The 19,586-nt window shown below is 38.6% G+C and overlaps 1 protein-coding gene and 2 long non-coding RNA genes across 7 annotated transcripts in view; all 3 read left to right on the top strand.

Annotated features, from left to right (window-relative positions):
* The first annotated feature begins 4,646 nt into the window (after positions 1-4,646).
* Positions 4,647-5,620, top strand: LOC145552357 (uncharacterized). Its single transcript, XR_014088392.1, has 2 exons — positions 4,647-5,361; positions 5,455-5,620. It is a non-coding gene; the product is annotated as an uncharacterized LOC145552357 (long non-coding RNA).
* A 1,429-nt stretch (positions 5,621-7,049) lies between these two features.
* Positions 7,050-10,187, top strand: LOC145552356 (uncharacterized). 2 transcript variants are annotated; one of them, XR_014088390.1, is made up of 4 exons: positions 7,050-8,490; positions 8,563-8,658; positions 9,044-9,170; positions 9,386-10,187. It is a non-coding gene; the product is annotated as an uncharacterized LOC145552356 (long non-coding RNA). The 2 variants fall into 2 exon arrangements; XR_014088391.1 differs by lacking the exon at positions 8,563-8,658.
* Positions 10,188-11,774: 1,587 nt separating this feature from the next.
* espn (espin) overlaps positions 11,775-19,586 on the top strand; it is a 53,172-nt gene continuing 45,360 nt past the window's right edge. For 2 of the 4 annotated variants that reach the window (XM_017305951.2, XM_017305950.2), the window contains exons 1-2: positions 11,775-12,641; positions 17,862-18,055. In XM_017305951.2, the coding sequence (XP_017161440.2) occupies positions 12,342-12,641; positions 17,862-18,055 (494 nt within the window). In that variant the 5' untranslated portion in view covers positions 11,775-12,341. The remainder of the gene's footprint in view (positions 12,642-17,861; positions 18,056-19,586) is intronic. The other 2 variants (XM_081608876.1, XM_017305953.2) reach the window with 1 other exon arrangement.

Genomic DNA, 19,586 nt, shown 5'->3' with positions numbered 1-19,586 from the left:
AGATATAGTGCATATCAGCAGGTATCCTGAAGTGGCCTAAAGTAGCTGATGGAAATATCTTACAAATTATAAAGTTGTAAAAAATACAGAAAACTGAATTTGGTTAAACTATTTTATGTGAAAATATTACGGCAATCAAAATGAAGTAGTGATCTGGAACAGAAAGACAGCAGCATTGTTAAGCTAAAAATAAATCCATGTAACTTTTTAATATTTCAGGGAGTTGATTGCTTTTATGTGTCTATATATATATATATATATATATATATATATATATATATATATATATATATATATATATATATATATATATATATATATATATATATATATATCAATCAGCTGTAGGACATCTGCTGCCTAGTCAAACTATCATGAGCCTCTTGATTTAAAAGGAGACAAACCAGTACAGAGCCTCCCTGCTCCTGGAAGAAATCCTTCTCAGATGAACAATCAATAGTGCTAGCAGCTGTTAGAAATGAAATCTTTGTGTATCTATTCTGCAATTAATATCTATTTGTATCTATTAATAAATTAATTGATGTTGTGTAGAGTTCTGTAAAAAACTATTGTTAATAGCTTCTCTTGACTAATCTACATATGTGCAACTTTTACATTTAAATTGCTTTTTGTAAATTTTACACATCTGGCAACAAAGTATGTGGAGGAGAGGAAATGCTAAAATTATAGCTGCCATTGTGGACAAAAGACATAAGGTTTGTGGCCGTTTCTTTCAAACATATGTAATAATTATATTAAACACTGTCCACTGTACATGCACATGTACACTGTACTGATTAAGTAATTTATTAACTGCCAAGTGGAGTAAACAGACATAAAAAAGGCCATTTGATGAATAACAAGACAGTCAGAGCGTGTTAAGCCAAAACTGTCCAAAACATGTTGTGATGGTCACACCTGCAGCCACTCAGTCGGTAACCACACTCAGCAACACCTTTTCACTTTCAGCTTTCATATACTTTTCACATCCACTGCAGCACCAACAGATTTTTGTTTCTATATTCGTTTGTTTGACAATGTTAAAATAGATTAGTTCTAATGTTTGTTTTCTTATTTAAAAAATGATTTTTATCTGTTCATTTGCATCTGTTAATGTATTAACTTTGCATAAACAAGGCTCAAGTGGTGAAATAAAAAACAGCAAAATATGCCATTTTTGCATCCAATTAATTGATTAATCGTCAGGGTAATCAATTACTAAAAAAAAATCAATACTAGCAGCCCTATTCTCCAGATTGATTAAATATATATTAAAATTTATACCAAAATTCTTCTTTCCCATCAGGTTCCCCCGATGGCCGCCTGCAACATTCTGCATTTGAATCCTTCTTTCACCCTCAACTTATGCTACCAAGGAGTCAGGACACATAAGATGTCAGAATTATACCGTTATCGACTCTCTGTCAGAAAGAAGACGGCCCCTGCTGCCCTCAACGTATCCGAACACAGGAGCATTTCAATCTAACTAAAAATCAAACTTGATTTCAAGGACAGATTAAAATTATGAACCGTCTACATTCACCAGCTGGCAAACAGAAATGGAACAATCTTAGAAATTAACCAAATCATTCTTTGTAGAGGATATGTAAAACATGTTTGGAGCTGCTGATGTGCTAAAAAAATTATATATTTTTTTTGCCTGATTTTAAAAATCACATGGAGAAATTTGATTTTTTTTTTTATTTTTATTGTTGCCAAATAAATATGTTAATTCATGGAAATAACAGCAAAAGAGGGAAATCATATTGTCGAGTTGGAATCTCCTGGCATCTATTCAATCCTATTTGCTTGAAGACAAAAAAAATGTCTCCATATGTGTAGGAGTAAGAAAATAGCATTAGTCATGTCTACTGGTCCCTCTGCTTACACCAGTCATGGTATTTCTATAGTATACCCACCTACTGTGCACCAGGCTTCACTTTCACTGCAACTTAGATGATTTCCAATGTGAAGAGACACATCCACTGAATTAAGAGAAGATGACTTTGGGGGCAAAATATACTTGAAACCAGCAGAGACAGACAGTATACTTTCACATGCATTATTAAGGCTTGTTAGTAAACCCACTTTGGGAGACGAAGCTGAAGTTGGTTTCCAATTCTAGCTTCCGATAGCTAAATGGTAATTCCACCAAATTTTGCACTACCTTCAGCATCTTTAATTGACTCTAGTTTAAAAACTACAACATCTAGACACTTGAAACTTGGACTGGATTATTCTCCTCTTCAAGCTGAATATTTAAAACCAGGTTTGTGATTTGTGAAACCTTTTTCTGATTTGTGAAAACTCAATAAAGTTTGATTTACACAATTTTCTTTTTTGCATCTGGAACACACTACATCTGCTCTAATTAAAAATCCACAATACTTAGACACTTCACACCTAGACTAGATTATTCTCTTCAATCACAATATTTAAAACCATGTTTAGGATTTGTGAAACCTTTTTCTGATTGGTGAAACTTCAATAAAAATATGTTTTTAACACTTTTTTCATCTGGGTTACAATAGGACTGCTCCAGCTCCGAAACTACAACACTTAGACACTACAAACTTGGACTGGAACATTATGCTCTTCAAGCCAAATATTTATAACCTTGTTTGAGATTTGTGAAATTTCACTAAAGGACAATTTTCATCCTATTTTGGTCTCGGTCACATGAGATCTGCTCTAATTCCAAAACTACAACACCTAGACTCTTCAATCTTAGACTTGATTATCCTGCTGTAATAGCAGAATATTTAAAACCATGTTTGGGTTTTGTGAAACCTTTATTGGATTTGTGAAACTTCAATAAAGATTGATTTTACCACTTTTTTGCATCTGGATCATACTAAACTGACCCAGCTCCAAAAATGTTTAGAAATGTGAATCAGTAAAATCCTCCCAGGCCAAACTTGAAAGCTGGACGTTATACTGCTAACAGTTAGCTTTCGTCAACAACTCAGGCGGAAGTGAGAGCGCTGTGCAAAGCAAGTAGTAACCCAGCCGGAACACGGTGCACTAAATAATAAAGCATAATGTAACGAGGCTTCGAGGCAGATCAATTTGCCTCTAGGAATTTTAATAATCGAGGTACTTGAATCACTCGAGGAATCATTTCAGCCCTAAAAATTATTAAACCAAAATTATTTCTTTGTATCTCTTCTCCAAGCAGGCAACATTTCTTGTCACATTTTACAACAACAGCAGCAGTAAATGTTTGTAAATGTTTAATTCAAAATTTTAAACCTGATTGATGAAAAATCCTACTTAAATTAATGGTTTTAATATACCATTGTCATTCTAAACTTAATATTTAACCATTAAAATCTCTGTTTTAATCCCTAGACTCCTGAAAGTATGCCCTTCTGAAGTTCGTTATGGCGCCTGAAATGATTAAGTGACACAGTTGCAAAGGGTTAATACTTTGAGTCATGCAGAACTGATCTGACCGTTTCCATAGCAACAATCAGAAGCAAGACATTCCCCACAACTACAGTGACTCATACCTATGACCTCATCTATGACATAGATTTATGTCATAGATGAAAGAACATCTGAAGTTCTAAATGCTTGGATCGCAAAACAGGAGGTTATTTAAAAGCAGCTCTTTGACTCAGTAGTGTTTGACAAGATTATTAAGTATGGCACAATTCGCAGTCACAATGTTTTTTCCCGTGACTTTTGGGGTTGGATATTTAGTCACCACTGGAATCAGGAAGGTTATTAACAAAATAATTCCAGGGATCACCTTTGATATAGCTGATTATAAGGATGACACTGAGTACGATGAGTTCGATAAATATCTTTTCTCGGCTGAGAAAGTTTCCTGTGCCTCACATTCTGGGAGTTTTCGGACAGATCAGTCTGAAAACTCAAATTCTGATTTGACAAAACAGGCATTACAAGACCTGACCCAGGAAGAAAGATCTGACCTAGAGAACGATTTGACGGATCTCAAAGAAGAAACTTCCCCGGCTGGGGAAGTTGGTGATGACAAAGAGACCGCTGAGTCCAAATGCGTTGGCTCTAGGAAGAAGAAACGTGACTCTGAAGCCCTTACTAGTGTGCTACAGAAAAGGGCGAGAGAAAATAATATCTACGGCGTTCGAAGACCTACTGACAAAGAATTAATAGAGGTCATTGCCTGCAGAGCTTGCGCTGACAAGAAAAAATTTCTTGCTAAGAATCCTTGCTGTCGGTTATTTTGAGTGATAGTGGGAGGGGGGCGAGGTTGGTGAACACCCTTATGTCACTCAAATTTTGACAGGTAGTGGTCACGGTGGGTGGTCTTGGGGGAAGGGGAGGTGGGGGGAGGGGAGGGGGGCGAGGTTGGTGAACACCCTTATGTCACTCGAAGTTTGACAGGTAGTGGTCACGGTGGGTGGTCTTGTTGGGGAGGGGGGGCGAGGTTTGTGGACACCCTTATGTCACTCGAATTTTGACAGGTAGTGGTCACGGTGGGTGGTCTAGGGGGGAAGGGGAGGTGGGGGGAGGGGAGGGGGGCGAGGTTGGTGAACACCCTTATGTCACTCGAATTTTGACAGGTAGTGGTCACGGTGGGTGGTCTTGGGGGGGGGGGGAGGTGGGGGGAGGGGAGGGGGGCGAGGTTGGTGAACACCCTTATGTCACTCGAATTTTGACAGGTAGTGGTCACGGTGGGTGGTCTTGTGGGGGAGGGGGGGGCGAGGTTGGTGGACACCCTTATGTCACACAAATTTTGACAGGTAGTGGTCTAGAGAAAACAGGTGTTTGAGGACATTAGGTGTTATGGACAGCAGCAGATGTAAAGGGTGTCGTTGGTTTCTTTCTAAATAAATGCCAACTGCGGGGCTGCAACCTATGTTGTCCTCTCCAAATATCAGAAAGTTTCAAAGATGTGTAGAATAAATTATGTTATTGGTGATCTGTTCACCGCTTCAAATCACGAATCGTTTGCGCACTGTGTTAGTCGTGATTTGCGAATGGGAAAGGGGATCGTTGTATTATTCAAAAATAAATTTGGCCGCACGTCAGAATTAAAAGAGCAGAGTGAGTTATTGGGTTTTATTTAAATGTATTTTTTCAATAGCTAGACCATATCCTGATTTTTTTATTTTAAAAGAAAAGCTGGTGGGACAGTGTGCGGTCCTTCTACAGGGTCAACGTTTCATATACCATCTGATAAATAAGCAGTGGCCGACTATACCGCACGGGTACAAAATTGACTCATTGTTTTTTTTTTCATTTTTGGTAATTCTATCAGATTACCAAGGAAAAAGCAAGCCAGAAACCGTCATATAACGATCTCAGACAGAGTCTGGAAGACATGAAATCTCACTGCTTACAAAATGGTGTCAATAGGATATCAATACCCCGGTTTGTATGAACAACTGTGGATAAGTAACTATAATAAATATCCTTAAATCTTCTATATTGGAAATAATTGTTTGTCTTGTGTCTACCCATCAGAATCGGTTGTGGCCTGGACCAGCCGCAGTGGTCAGAGGTGTCAGAGATCCTGGAACAGGTCTTTAAAGAGACAAATATCTCCATCACGGATTTTTTTTCTGTAACACTTGCTAGTGTGATACATTTCAGTAAAAGTTCCTCGAATATGTGACAGGGACTAAACAGGCCCATGTTAGGCTACTAATATTTATCTTTCAGTTTTCCCCAATGTTTAAAGCTTTTTACAGTGCACAACCACATTCCAAGAGTTGCTCCAACATGGTAAATTGTTTTGTTAACTTTAAAATTATCTACAGCTTTTGTCTCTGACTTATACACAGTTTGTTTTTTTGGCCCTAATGATTTCTTTCCCTCCATCCGTTATCTTACATGCTTAAGTGTGTTCACCAACATAATATAGTACACCTGTAGTTCTTAAGGTTCCAATACTAGGAACTTATGAATGATCAATGTGAACCATCAGTCTGTATTAAAATATTTAGTACAATTTGTATTTTTTATTTAGATTTGATGTTTTGATGTGAGCATTTGGATTTCTATAAATTTATTGAATGATGTTCTGTGTAAATATTTATCAAACTAAATGGTCATTCAGGTTTTATATAGTTTTTTTTCTCTTCATTCAATGCTTGATGCTGAAATTCAAATATATACTGGCTATCGACCAACAATTCAATCAGTGAATCTTTGCTTTTTTTTTTTGTTATCAAGTAGCCCCTCTCACGGAGACTTATCTCTTCTGACACCTGGCCCGGCTTATAATAACATTAAGCAAGTTAGCTGTTGGTACACTTACCTACAGAATAAATCATGCTCGCTACACAACCAGGCTCCAAAAGTTGGTCACAACATGGTAAATCGTTTTGTTACCTTTAAAATTATCTACAACTTTTTTCTTGGTCCTAATGATGCTATCTGTTCAATAATGCTCACTAACAGACAGTGCACCTCTTGTTAGTGATAAACTTATAAATGATCAATGTGAAGCATCAGTATGCGTTCAAGAAGATCACATCAGTCAGATTTCGTAAAATATGATGATACTCAAAGGAATCAAAATTATAGTTCACAAAATTATATTTTCAGGGAGCTTCGACTGTATGAAAGGAATGATTGAAATATACTATGAAAATATTCTATTTGCAGAATCCTGATAATACAACTTCAATTGTGAACTGAATGATTAGATTGCAATTAGACACAAAAGAATCAACTGTTAATTAGTAATCATACTATGGAAATGACTAGCAAGATCTGAACAAACAAGAAACTTGACTACCTCAAGGGATTTCACCCGTAATGAACCGTCTGACTTTCTTTAGCCGACTAAATTTAATCTTACCAAATTTTTGCCAATGAGTAAACAGGTACTGAGTTTGAAGCGGGTCAGATGCCTCCAGCCGTCTGCTAAACCTAGACTCAGGCCTTCCTCACTGTAAAATAAAACATTCTGCTTAATAAAAGAGTTCAAGTGAACATCATTTAATTCTCATCAACTTGTTGTTTGTACTCATCTTAAACAAGCGGCAGGAACTTTTGGGTTTAAAAAGAAAAAAAAGATGCTTTACAAGTTTATCTATTTAAGTTGAGTCTGCAACAACTAGAATAAAATAAAAAGTGAACTATTTGAAAGTAACGAGGATTTTGGGTGGTAAATGATGAGTTTAAGAATATTGTTTGTCAAAATCACACAATGTAACTACACTTGTCTTTTACATGTCGCAGTAATTGAATCTTTTGAGGCAATTGGTTTGCATAAATTTAAGTAACTACAACCTATTTTCCTGCTCCACATACTTGGCTAGCGATGTTCCAGTTTGCTTCTCAGTCTGAACTACTGGACAATGTCTTGATTCAGTCAAATCTTCTATCCTGTATCTCCTGTACTCTGATATTCTATAGAATTGAATTCATTCTGTGAAAGCTTTGCTTGCTGGTCTTCTTCATGCTATGAATGCAGTATCTGGTTTCTCTTACTTTAACCCGCCCAACTTGCACCTGATTGGCATGTTAGCCTTTCGATTCCCTCCCAGTGAGGCGGTGCTTCACAAAACAAACTGTTTCTCAAACTGTTGATCTCCCTCAGAAGATGAAAAGACACGGTGACTGAGTTTTAGACACTAGTAGACAGCTCATGCAGCTTTTTACTAAATGGCAGCCCTAAAAGTATATATCTTTAAACTATGAATAAATACGCAGAATTTCATAATTATTTGATCCAGTGGTTATAGAAGTTTGATAATAATGCAATTCGGGGATTGTTGTTGCTTAACGTCAGTGTTTCTGCTACTGGAGTGAGACAGTAAGAAGACAAGGAATAGGGTTAAACGAGGATTTAGAAATAAAAATACAAAGATGATAGCTGTATTTACTGGGAGAAAGACTATTACTAGTTATCAGGACAGAATGAGACCCGTAAAACTGGTGGGTCCATACAGTCATCTGCAGTCATCTGCTCCAACAATTTATTACCCTTTAGGAACCATGTCTGGACACAAGGAGCAGGAACATCACAACATCCTTTTATCAGATATTTTTCATCCTTATATTAGTGATTTAAAACTATTTTTAATTTTTGATACCATACGACAGAAAGCAAAGTTGTGCATGAATGTAAAAGTCAATTATTTTCTTCACCGACAGAAAAGTGTAATGTGTTTATTATGAGTAGGATTAACTGAGCTCAAGGAAGACAAAGGAGAAAATAAATGTTCATTGATACAGAAGCGAATCAGCAAATATGAACTTATGAAACTATTGAAACCTTCAAGAATCTTATGTTGTGTACGATATTTAAGAAAAATAATACTGAAACCGCACTCATGAATTTCTTTATTTGACTGTTATCTCTAAAATATGTTACTTTTTTATGTTGAACACCGGACACATCTCACCTCTTTCCCACAGTTTTTCACTTAGTTCCACGACTGCAGTGGATTTTATAGTCAATGTTAAAAGCCAGCAGAAAGTCTGAAGCGATGGAGGAAATTTACGTCAACATGGAGCCTGTTAGACAAACTGCATCTAATCACACAGGTAAGAATAACGTTTGAAATAAATCTAGTATGTATTTAATTACATTTTGCTAAGGTTCAGGTTTTTGTTAAGGTTCGAGCAGCTCCAAAGAGAGGCTCTGCCTCTGCGTGGCTTTGGGAATCCTGAATGTTTTACTTTTGGCCGAACTCATCGCCATCAGTGTATGCAGTGAGTCTTGTTCCAGTCATCTTAAAGATGAGTAAATTTTATGTTTCTGTAATAAAAAATGTCATCGGCTCTTCTGAAATCAAACTGACCAAATAGCAACGGTTTGGAAAGCATAAAGCTTGGCGACTCAAAATGTTGCAGAGGTGAATCATTACACTGTTACATGCGTTTGATTCATTTTCAACAATGGATGCATTTGCAGCCATTTAGGTTACTATGTCTTTAATATCTCCTGTTTTTCCACACTATCTACCCAACGATTTATTGTTTAGTGTTACCTCAGTTTAAATTCTACAACCATAACCAAAATCATAAAACAATTTTTTAAGTCTTAACTGAAACTACTTCTATTTTTGCAAACATGCTTGTTGATTTTTTTTTCCAGCTCATGACATGACAGCAGATTTTTCTGACGTTAGTAACTTTCTGACTGAGCAGAACAGCGACAGCAAGTTTCCCTCCACGAACGCTAACTTCACTGAAACGACTCCACGAGCTGAAGAGACTTTAAGGTGTGTCAAAACTTTGAAAAAATTGGATCTCATTAACATGTCTAAAACCTTTTCCCCTCTGAATTGTAGAGTGTAACTAATAACTTTCCTTTTGTGGCTAAATGAATATAATGTAAATGAACAACTTTCATTTTAATTTATTAAGTACTGTATCATGTGTGTGCTCTAAAATCAGCAATGTAAAAGAAGCAAAGCCTTGTTTTTTTTTCTTACAGAACGAACAAACATCAGTTGTTCCTGTTAATTCAGGGGCTGCAGAAGAAGAAGAAAGGAGCAGATACAGTAGAGATTATTGATTAGGATTTGTGTTCAGTGTGATATTATTTATGTATATTTTCCTGGTATTTGCGGAATATTTTTCTTTTAATTTTAAACATTACAGTCGGTGGATGGTGCCTGTAAAAACCCTTTGTTATGTTATGTTTTTAAGGTAATCTCTGGTCGGCTTGTGGAGCACAGGAGGTTGCCATGGCAACGGCTGTGCTTAAATGACAGAGACAGAGAATAAAACGGTGCGAGTGGTTTAGAGTTGATCACCTGTTCAGGTTGTTTTACCTTTGTTTACCTTCGTCTTGGCACATCACAGCCGCTGTAATTTCTGAACGTTCAATACAAACTTGGACTAATTATCTCGTTCTTTGTTACTGTACGTCATTTACAACAAACATCAAACACTGTATATATTTTTCATTAAGTATTTAACAAACAAATGGCTTCTACCACGATAATTATGTTAAATTAAATTAATTGTCTAATATAAAAAAATAGTTTGGTGCTGCCGGGCTCAGAGTCTGAGAGGCTTTTCCTCTAACATATTTTTTTGCCTCTTATTTAGTGGAAATATTGATGTTGATGAGACTTTCTCCAAAATAAGCTTTTTCAACCTTTATAGCTCTACTGTTGAAAATGAGAAGCTAACATTCACAAATGACAGTGAAATAAAATCCAGTCCAACATCTGGTTTGAGGTGATACTTCTGGAACCTGTTGGAGGAAAAATATCCCAACTTCAGAAGATGAGCTTTTAACCTAAAAGAGCTCTGTGGTTCCTCCTATCAGTATGAGAGTCAGGGTGAGGAGGCGCCTTGTTAGGAAGAGAAGTGGAAGCTGCAGGATCTTCAGAACAAACAGGTCATGATGCTGGGCTACTGATTATTCCTCTGTCTGGACACAGGATCAATAGAACCAGTTTAAAAGCTAAAATGAATGTATATATATATATATGAATATATATATATATATATTTATAAAAAATCCCTTTTCACCCTCCCGCAGGTGGACTCTTCCATCCTCTGAGCTTGGGTCCTCTACCAGAAGCCTGGGAGCCGCAGTATCTTAGCTGTGCCTAGAACTGCACATTTCTGGACTGAGATGTCTGATGCTGTTCCTGGGATCCTGTTTTAGCCACTGCTCTAGTTTGGGGGTGACTGCCCCGAGGGACCCTGCACTCCTCGGCCCTGTAGATGCAGGGTGAATCCTAGCAACCTGCGGCCTCTTTGCCGGGAGTACCGGACGCCAGCTGATGGTGTAGACCCACCGATTTCTGCCAGGATCGGTTTGGTAAATGCCAGGTTGCTGACAAATAAAACTTTTGTCATCAGGGATTTCTTTTCCTCTCATTGATTGTTTTTTTAAATATAATACCAGAATCATGGACAAGTGGTTTGGGTGACTCCAGCATTTTTAAAGAACTTGAACCGCGGCTATTTTAAATGCTCCAAGGATGTCCGGGTCCAGTGGAGGAATAGTGACTGTTTTTAAAAGTTGGTTTTCTTGTAAGCAGTAAAACAACTACTATGGGATTAGCTTTGAGATTAGCCTATCTGAACTCTGCAGCTCTCACACTGTGCTGTGTGCGGCCGTCTATCGGCCACCAAAGTACAACAAAAACTTTATAAATGACTTTTCTGATTTTATGGCTGATATCATGCCAAGGTATGACCGAGTTCTCATTGTTGGTGATTTTAATATTAATGTCTGTTGTCCTTCTTCACCTATGGCTCAGTCATTTCTTAATGCTATCGATTCTTTTAATTTTGTGCAGTGTGTGTCTGGTGCTACCCATGAGCATGGTCACAGTCTTGATCTGGTTTTATGTTATGGTCTACCAGTTTTTAATTTAGTGATTGGTGACTCATTATTTTCAGACCATATCCCCTGTTTTATTTGAGATAACGCTGTCCTGAGCTAAAGCTAAAGCTAGAGCACACGCTGCAGCTCGGTTCTGTCATGTTCTTAACCCTTCTACTGCTGGTCAGTTTTCTTTTGTTTTTAATCAATTTATTGGTGTATAAAGTGCTTCATAAATAAAGTTGGTATGGTATTGTATGGTTGGTATGGTATTGTATATATACCCTTCTTCAAACTAGTTCCACAGAAAGCCACCAGATGGACATCTTTAATGTGGAAACCACATGTGTTTAACATTTTAATGCAAAATTTAAGCGGTGGAGCTTTTGACACTGGATGCTTTGAACAGTCTTAAATTAGCGTTTAGCTGTAGACATACATCCCACTGGTTAATAATTTCCTCCGTTGAACCGCCCGGGAATTACTTAACTTCCAGCAGCTTTTCCGTACTGCTCCTTTAATTTGTGAGCCGATTTTCAGCGAGCAGCAACTTGTTACAGGCTCACCGGTCCTCCCTCTGCTGGATTATTTATCAGGCGCTCCGTCCCATGTCGCCATCTGCTCGAAGGAGAAATAACCCCCCCAAAAAAACAACAGGACTCTTCGAGCCACATGATAGGAGACATTAACTAGGTAGAAAAAGTAAACACATATAATATAAATAGTTTATAGGACTCAGAAGATCTTGTGCAACAGGTGTTCAGGAGAATCCTGCTTGTCAGAGCTGAGGCGGATAACTCATTCAGCAAAGCAGAGGTTAGTTCAAACAGCGTAGGATGCAGTGAGTTTTTAATCTAGTATGTGAAGAAGATGACATGTTTATTTCTGGGACGGATTCCGCAGTTTATCGTCGCTTTATAGAGACCCATGGAGCAATAACCGAGCTTGTCCACAGAATTAACCCGGTGACTGACATGTTCAGAGGCTTTATGGATGCAGCGCTGCTAACCCTGTCCGCCCGGTGAACTGAGTCGGGGAGGGGGAGGGGGTCATAGCAGGCAACCGAGGAACGGCGCCGCCTAACCCGCAGCCGGCTGCAGCCATGGTGGTGGAGGGCGACAGGACGCTGGTGGCAGCCAGGCAGGGAGACGTGCAGGCGCTCAAAACGCTCTTAGCCGCGAAGGTTCTCAGCAGCGACGTGAAGGATGTTCTGGGGGCTTCGCCGGTCCACCACGCAGCCCGCGCCGGGAAGCTGACCTGCCTTCGTTTTCTGGTGGAGGAGGCAGGGCTGCAGGGTAACTGCCTGGCAAACAACGGGGCCAGTCCGGCCCACGATGCGGCAGCCACGGGCAACCTGGCCTGCTTACAGTGGCTGCTGACCCAGGGGGGGTGTCGGCCGGAGGTGAGTAACCTGAACCAGACACCTTAGTTCTGTTTATTCTGACCTGGCGTTAGCTCTATGGAAGATTATTATTACTCTGGTCACAAAAACACTACACTATGTTTATATAAAAGGTCAAAATAGTAGCTAATCTAGTAATTAGCAAACAGCAATCGTGGCCTCTATGACTAAGCTGTCTGTTGGCTTTGCATGACTGGTTGAAGAATGTGGTTTAAAATGTTACTCTGAAGATAACATTTCCACGTTTTTGTAAGTTGAAAAAAGTTAACTGAATAGCCAGATTAAACATCAGATTCCAAGAGGGGATGTCAGAGGTTTCTAACAAAAACTGAACTCATAATCTAATATGTTGACTCTCCATCTAAGACTTGGTGATTGCAGCAGCAAAAACAGTGTATGGCATTAAAACTTTTACACACTGTTTAATCTGCTTAAGCAAACATGTAACCAAGATTTGAAAGTTCAGCTATGGATAAACACACTATTATCAGCTTGAATTACTATTAGTAATTAACCTGGACACAAAGCACATACGTTAACAAACCCCTTTGACTTTCTAACTTTCTAATTTGAACTAGAAGTCACTTAAATTGGTTTAATCCCACATCCAAGTTCCAGTTTCAATAGCAAATAGACCACAGCATAAAAATCAACCAGCAATTGCTCCTGGTTCACTTTGCAGTTCATACTGGGAGTCCACTTCAGTTCATACTGGGAATTCAGAGAATTTTTTTCCACTGCACTGATTTTGAGACATGTCCAATCAAGCATTAGCAATCTGTCTTTATGGCTTTTGGAGCTTATTGTCGATACATCACAACAAATTTATCTTACAGAATAATTGATGCCAAGGTGATTACCACTAAAGACAGTTCAAGTACCACTAGTGATCCTTGCACCATAGTTTGACAACCATGGATTGAGGACATTGGTTTCAAGTGTTGGAGTGCTTAGTGTTGGTTTGTAGCTCACACAAGATTTTCTGTTTATTGATACAAAAACTAATGACATACAAGCCCCAACATTCTTAAACTATGTAATTTATCTGCTTCCTGTTGAGAGAGCTTCTGAACAATCAGCTGTTTGTTGAATATAAAAGATTACCGGTACTTCATCAATACTTTCATTGTTTTGCTTCTTGCAAAAAGTAAATAACCACTGATGAATTATGCAGTAACTGGTGGAGTACGATCATCTTACAAGATGTTTACTTTGCCACACTGACTTTCGAAGGTCACACAGACAGCCTAAGACACTGGGTTTAATATAATATATATGAATCCTTTCAATGGGCAGGTGGTCATAATGTTATGTCATAATATGTGACTATAGAAGTCTATGTGGGCAGGAAAACTAGTTATGCAGCCCTGAACTGTTTTAGATATCAGCCTACTGTGACTTTTAACATTTTCTTGAGTTTGTTGCTTAAATTGCTTTATTGTGATCATCTTGCCAAACATTGTCAAATGATAGTAAATGTTCTCCAGCACTGTTGCAATTTTGGTCAAGCACACAGAAGAGCAGCTACCACAAATGAAAGAAAGAAGACATTACAGAAGAATAAGTTGACGCAGTGAAATGAAATAAAATCAGATTTTTGTGTTTAATGAGAAAATGAGCATCTTGTTTTTACAGCTAAAGTCTTCTGGGGTTTGTCTCTACAAGCTCGGTATTCTGTTCTATTCTCTGCAGATCCTTTCAAGCTCGGTTAGGCTGATCGGGCAGTGTTGGTAAACATCCATTTTTAGGTTTGTCTAGAGATGTTCGACTGGATTTAAATCTGGGCTTTGGCTGGGACACTCAAGGACATTCGCAGACTGCTCCTTTAGCCACCGCTTTGTTGTCCTGGCAATTGGATTTGGGTCATAGTTGTGTTAGAAAATGATTGCTCACCTTACTCTGAGTTTGAGATCACTGAGCACGCTTTTTTGAAGAATCCTCGCTGTGTCTGCTGATGTTGTCTGTCTCTGTACAGACTGCTTCCATAGTTCCTGCAGCAGAAAAACACCCAGCCGCACAGCGCTTCCACCAACATACTTCACAGCTGGTGTCATATATCTTACAGTACTGGTAGCTGTTGTTTTTTAGTAGGCTTTGTTATTACATGCACTTAAAGTTCTCTGTCTCAATCTTTGTTTCCACTGATGATCATAATTTAGTTCCTTTTATGACGTCCATTTAGAACAAAGACAATCCACCAAAACTCTAGACAAAGAACACTGTTTGCCTCTCCTCGTTAGTAACACCTGAACAGAAGTATACTTGACCTTAAAGAACACCATATCTGCATCTACCATAATCTGCACACAAAATGAAATACCACCAACTAGTGGTAACAAAGATGGCTCCTATAGTCGAGACAGTGTTATCCTGGTTAGAGCAGAGCCTTGTATTCTATAAACATGGTACTTTAGCAGTCTGGCATCAAACTCTGGTGTACTTCACTCTGCTGAGGTCTGAGTGGCCTCAGAATACACTCAGTACACCTGAGTATATTCGAGCCTTTAGGGTTCACTTTTAAAACAAGTTTTATCTTGGTTGTTCAAGTTTTCTGAACAACCAGAAAACTTGGTTGTTCATTGTCTGGCAATTTTTTGAAGTACATTGTGGTGAAAATGAAATGTAGCTTTTTGACTTCCATCTGGCCTTTCTGCCATAAAGGACTGATTGGTGGAGCCCATTAGCAGGGGTTTAACTATGGTTCTCTGATTGCCATAAGGGATCAACAGAGCTTCACATTAGTGATCATTTGGTCCTCAATCATCTCGCCTCCCTGACTTTGTTTAGCTGCCAGATCTCAAGAGGATAATGGTGGTTGCAAACTTTTTAAAATTTCTGAGTAATGGAGACGACCACAGTGCTTTTTCAAAGCATTTAGTGCTGCACAATCCTCTTGATTTCTTGCCCAAAGAAATCAAGGTGCAGGTAGGACTGGTTTGGTAGATCTGCAGGCAATTACTTCAACTTCATTGATTGGTCTCTGTTCTGATGTGCGTGGTGAGTTGTTGGAAGTTAGACGGCTGTGATCTTTTTCAAATCGTTCATTCAACCAACTCTGTTTGAAAGCTATGTTCAGATCAGTTGTAGTATAAGTCTGTTTTATAACTACATGTGAAATAAGGTTAGGGTTTGAATACTTTCAGGTGGCACTGACTACTAGAATCACATTAAAATATGACCATCTTTTTTTTTGATTGAAACTTACCTTGTTACACAGTCAGACGTTACCATGGTGATGAGATATGCAAAGTTTGATTTGCATTCTTAATACCCCTTATACAGCACTGACAGTGTATAATAAGGGTCACAAAAACAGAATGTTAGCTCAGTTAGTGAACTATGGAAGGGTGCTTGGAGCTGCAGTGGTTAAACCCTCACATGATGAATTAAACCCCATGCTGACTCAGATACAGCATGTGTTTCCAGTACATGCAAATTGATCCCAGTCAATAAAGAGCTCCAGCTTGGGTTTCCAAGAAGTCTTAATAAATATTGTGACTCCAAAAATATAAGCAAATTCTGCACTGCTTTGCATTGTTCTGAAATAAATAAGAGATCCCAAGTAACGTAGAAATAGCAAAAAGTTAAGAGTCAACATTTAGTCTTGGGGTGCAATGAGATGGCTGTGTACTGAAAACACTGATATTATCTAGACAATAAGACTAATCCGTTCATGTGTTCATCACGTGTTCCTCCTAAGCATGCTAGTTCTTGTAGGAAACATCGCATTGAAAAATTGTCTGAAAAATTAGAAATAACTTTGAAATATGCAGGTAAATTTTGAACTGGGTATTGCACTTTCTTGTAAGTTTATCGCGATTTCCTCTTTTTTTTCATTATTACTCATATCTTTTTCATAAAGATATACTTTCTGACATCTTGTATGTATCACTGTCTAGTACTATTCTTTATTAATGGCCTACTCCTTAGCAATCTCCATTCACTATAAGCTCTTACTATATTTTGGCTCTAGTTTTCCTTTTTGATGTATTTATTTTCCCACTGCCCTTTACTGGGTTTGGATGCTTTGGATGCTTTGATTCTGCAGCCAGTGGAGCTCTGATCCTGATGTCACTCAGAATGCCCTGAAGGAGGCTGCCTCGCCGTCACTTTCTGACTTTAAGCTGAGGCCTTTTGTCTGTACTTTTGTCATGCAGTGGGACATTAATCCAGCAGTCCTCTGAATGGCTCAGAATGAAATATGCTTTTTAGCGTGGCCTAGTCAAACTCTGTGATGTTGGATTGTGACATTAAACAGGCCATTCATGTTTATAAATCCTCAAATATCACTGAACTCCTCAGTGATGTAAAACATTAATTGCTTGATGGCAGTTGTTGCTACCAAGGTTGACTGATTGTTATGGGACTAAAACCTTTTCACTTAGGAGCCGGTTGGTTTGGATTGCTGTTTATACTTAATAAATTAAATCATGATTATGGAACTGCATTTTGTGTTGAATCATGTTATTGATGACTGGTATTTACATGTATTTAATGACCAGAAACATTTAAACGCGACAAAAAATATAATCAGATTAGATCTGTAAAAGCACAAACACTTTCTGAAAACCACTAGTTTTGATGGGCAACCAGAAGCATAGAGTTAATTTCCAAAGACCCAAAGTTGCTTCAGTATTTAGGGCGGTATTTACAAAGAGAACACTGAAGATATGAAGGACGTGCAGATCCATTTCAAGTTGGAAATAAAGACAGTCAAAATTCCATTTAGTTAAATGGGATACACTGTGGAAGGAATTCACAAATGAGTCACAAGTGGTAGCGATATAGAATTAAGTATTGGGTTTAAATCGGATGTGGGATATTCAACGTGCAACATCAATTAAAACACAACAGTCAGAGTATGTGAATGAGCTCTGCTGGAGTGAAAAGGTTCAAAAGAGCCTCTGTTTACTGCCACATTATAGTAAAATTGTGCCAAGCAATGTAGAAAAGCAGGGTCTGACCCATCCAAGACCAGGAAGAATTTTAATTGGACCACTACAGAGGCTGAACCATTTCTGCAAAGCAACTCGGATATCAGTTAGTTTTTTATATCTTGTTTCTTTTAATTACACAGGCAGCTGGTTTCAGTCTAACAGATGTGCGCCGATCACCTTGACGTAACGGGCTTCCACAAACAGATTTTGTTCTGAATAATAAAAAAAAAGAAGACTGTGAGCGCATGTCTTTTTCAGTTTCTCCATCTGATTGGATTTGCAGGACAAGGACAGCTCTGGAGCTACGGTTCTCCACCTTGCGTGTCGCTTCAGTCACCACGAGATCACCGAATGGCTGCTGAAGAGCGGCGAGGTGGATCCCGGGGCCTCCACCGACACGGGAGCCATACCTGTTCATTATGCAGCTGCCAAGGGAGATCTGGCTTCTCTCCGACTGTTACTGGGACACAGCCCAAAGTAAGACTTGTCTCTTCACAGCGTTTAAAATGCTTCCTTTTGAAGTTACCCGTTTCCTCTTATCTGTAGCGACTTAATCTGGGCAAAGTGAGGGATTTCAGAGATATTTTTAGCAGGAGGTTACAAATGACTTTGTTTACAGGACTAAGCGGCCAGTACCAGAGTGTGTACGACATGCAGCAGCACCTCCAAAGAATTGCACATTTTTTACCTAAACGTGCTTTCTGAATAAAATGTGATGCTTAGCTATACACGAAAAGCAACAGATGAACTGATAAAGGATTATTTTCTATGTTCATGAAGGTAAAAAGTTAATAGCAGGAGATGAAAAACTATTAATTGTCAGCAGTATTATCTCAGAGATGCCCTTCCTTCAGGAAGACAAATTCCAGACCAGATGCAGCGTCTATGGAAAGAAACGGAGAGAAAACAAAAAGATAACAGTTGAAACAACAGAAAATAATGCAAATTGGAGAATAGCAGCGGAAGAAAGTGAGAAAAAGTGGTCAATGTGCCCCAGTAGCATTCTAAGCTTCTGGCAGCATAACTGTAGAGGCAGCTCAGGATAGCCTGAGCTACTATAACTGTAAACTTTACCAAAAAGGAAAGCTTCAAGCCTACTCTTAAAAGTAGAGCTCACTGGCCAAGTTGGCTAATATTAGTTAATAATGTATATTTTATGTTTTACATAAAAAGCCTGACATGAAATGTTTGTTGTATAGGTTTGTCTATTTGGCTGGCTTATTGGGGCACAAACGGTGCCCAACAGTGACGTTTCACTTGACCGTCAGAGCTGCTTTGATGTCTTTCACTTTGTTCAGCATCTGACCAGATCTAGTGCTTGAAACATGAGCTGCACTGATCAGGGTTTTCCTGGCAAATGCCAATTTCCTGTTTTCTTTGAGGCCTCGCACGCTGACACCAACTTTGACCGACGGCGCTTTTCTTCTTGAGGAAGAAACACAAACCGAGGTGTTTTAACTCAGTTTGTCATATATTCATCCAGCCATTTTCCAACACGCTTATTAATCGGAACAAGAAACAGTCACAGGAAAGCTTGCCAGCTGATTGGTGCATTCCCACTATAAGCTTCCATGTTTAAATGGAACATGCAGCGTGTTCATTTTCAAATATTTATTGAAGTCCAGAATATTTGATGTACAAAATTTACTCAAGGATTTTACCTGGCATTTAAAAACAGCTACAGCTGTAATGCCCTTTTTTTCTTTTTTTACAGCTTTAGAAGAATAATCACATTTATTGCATTTCTTATTCCATATATTTAACACAATGTGACAAAGCATGACTTCTTACAGACATACTATACTGATGCCTTCAGGCAGGTCGTGCCGCATTTTGTACCTCCAATATTGTGTGGATGCACCCCAGACGGGTACATACCTGCTGAAAATTTAATGCTCCTCAGAGACATTGCAGCTCCCTGATAGCTTGGCCCCATTCAGTCCTCCGCTCCACCCCTCCCGCCGCTGCTGTTTACCGTCGTCTCCAAGGCGACACACAGAAGCACCAA

Source organism: Poecilia reticulata, chromosome 7 (assembly GCF_904066995.2).
Source record: "Poecilia reticulata chromosome 7, P_reticulata-male-v2, whole genome shotgun sequence".
NCBI lineage: Eukaryota > Metazoa > Chordata > Actinopteri > Cyprinodontiformes > Poeciliidae > Poecilia > Poecilia reticulata.
Note: the sequence above shows the minus strand (reverse complement) of the source record. Positions and strands in the feature narration are given on the sequence as shown.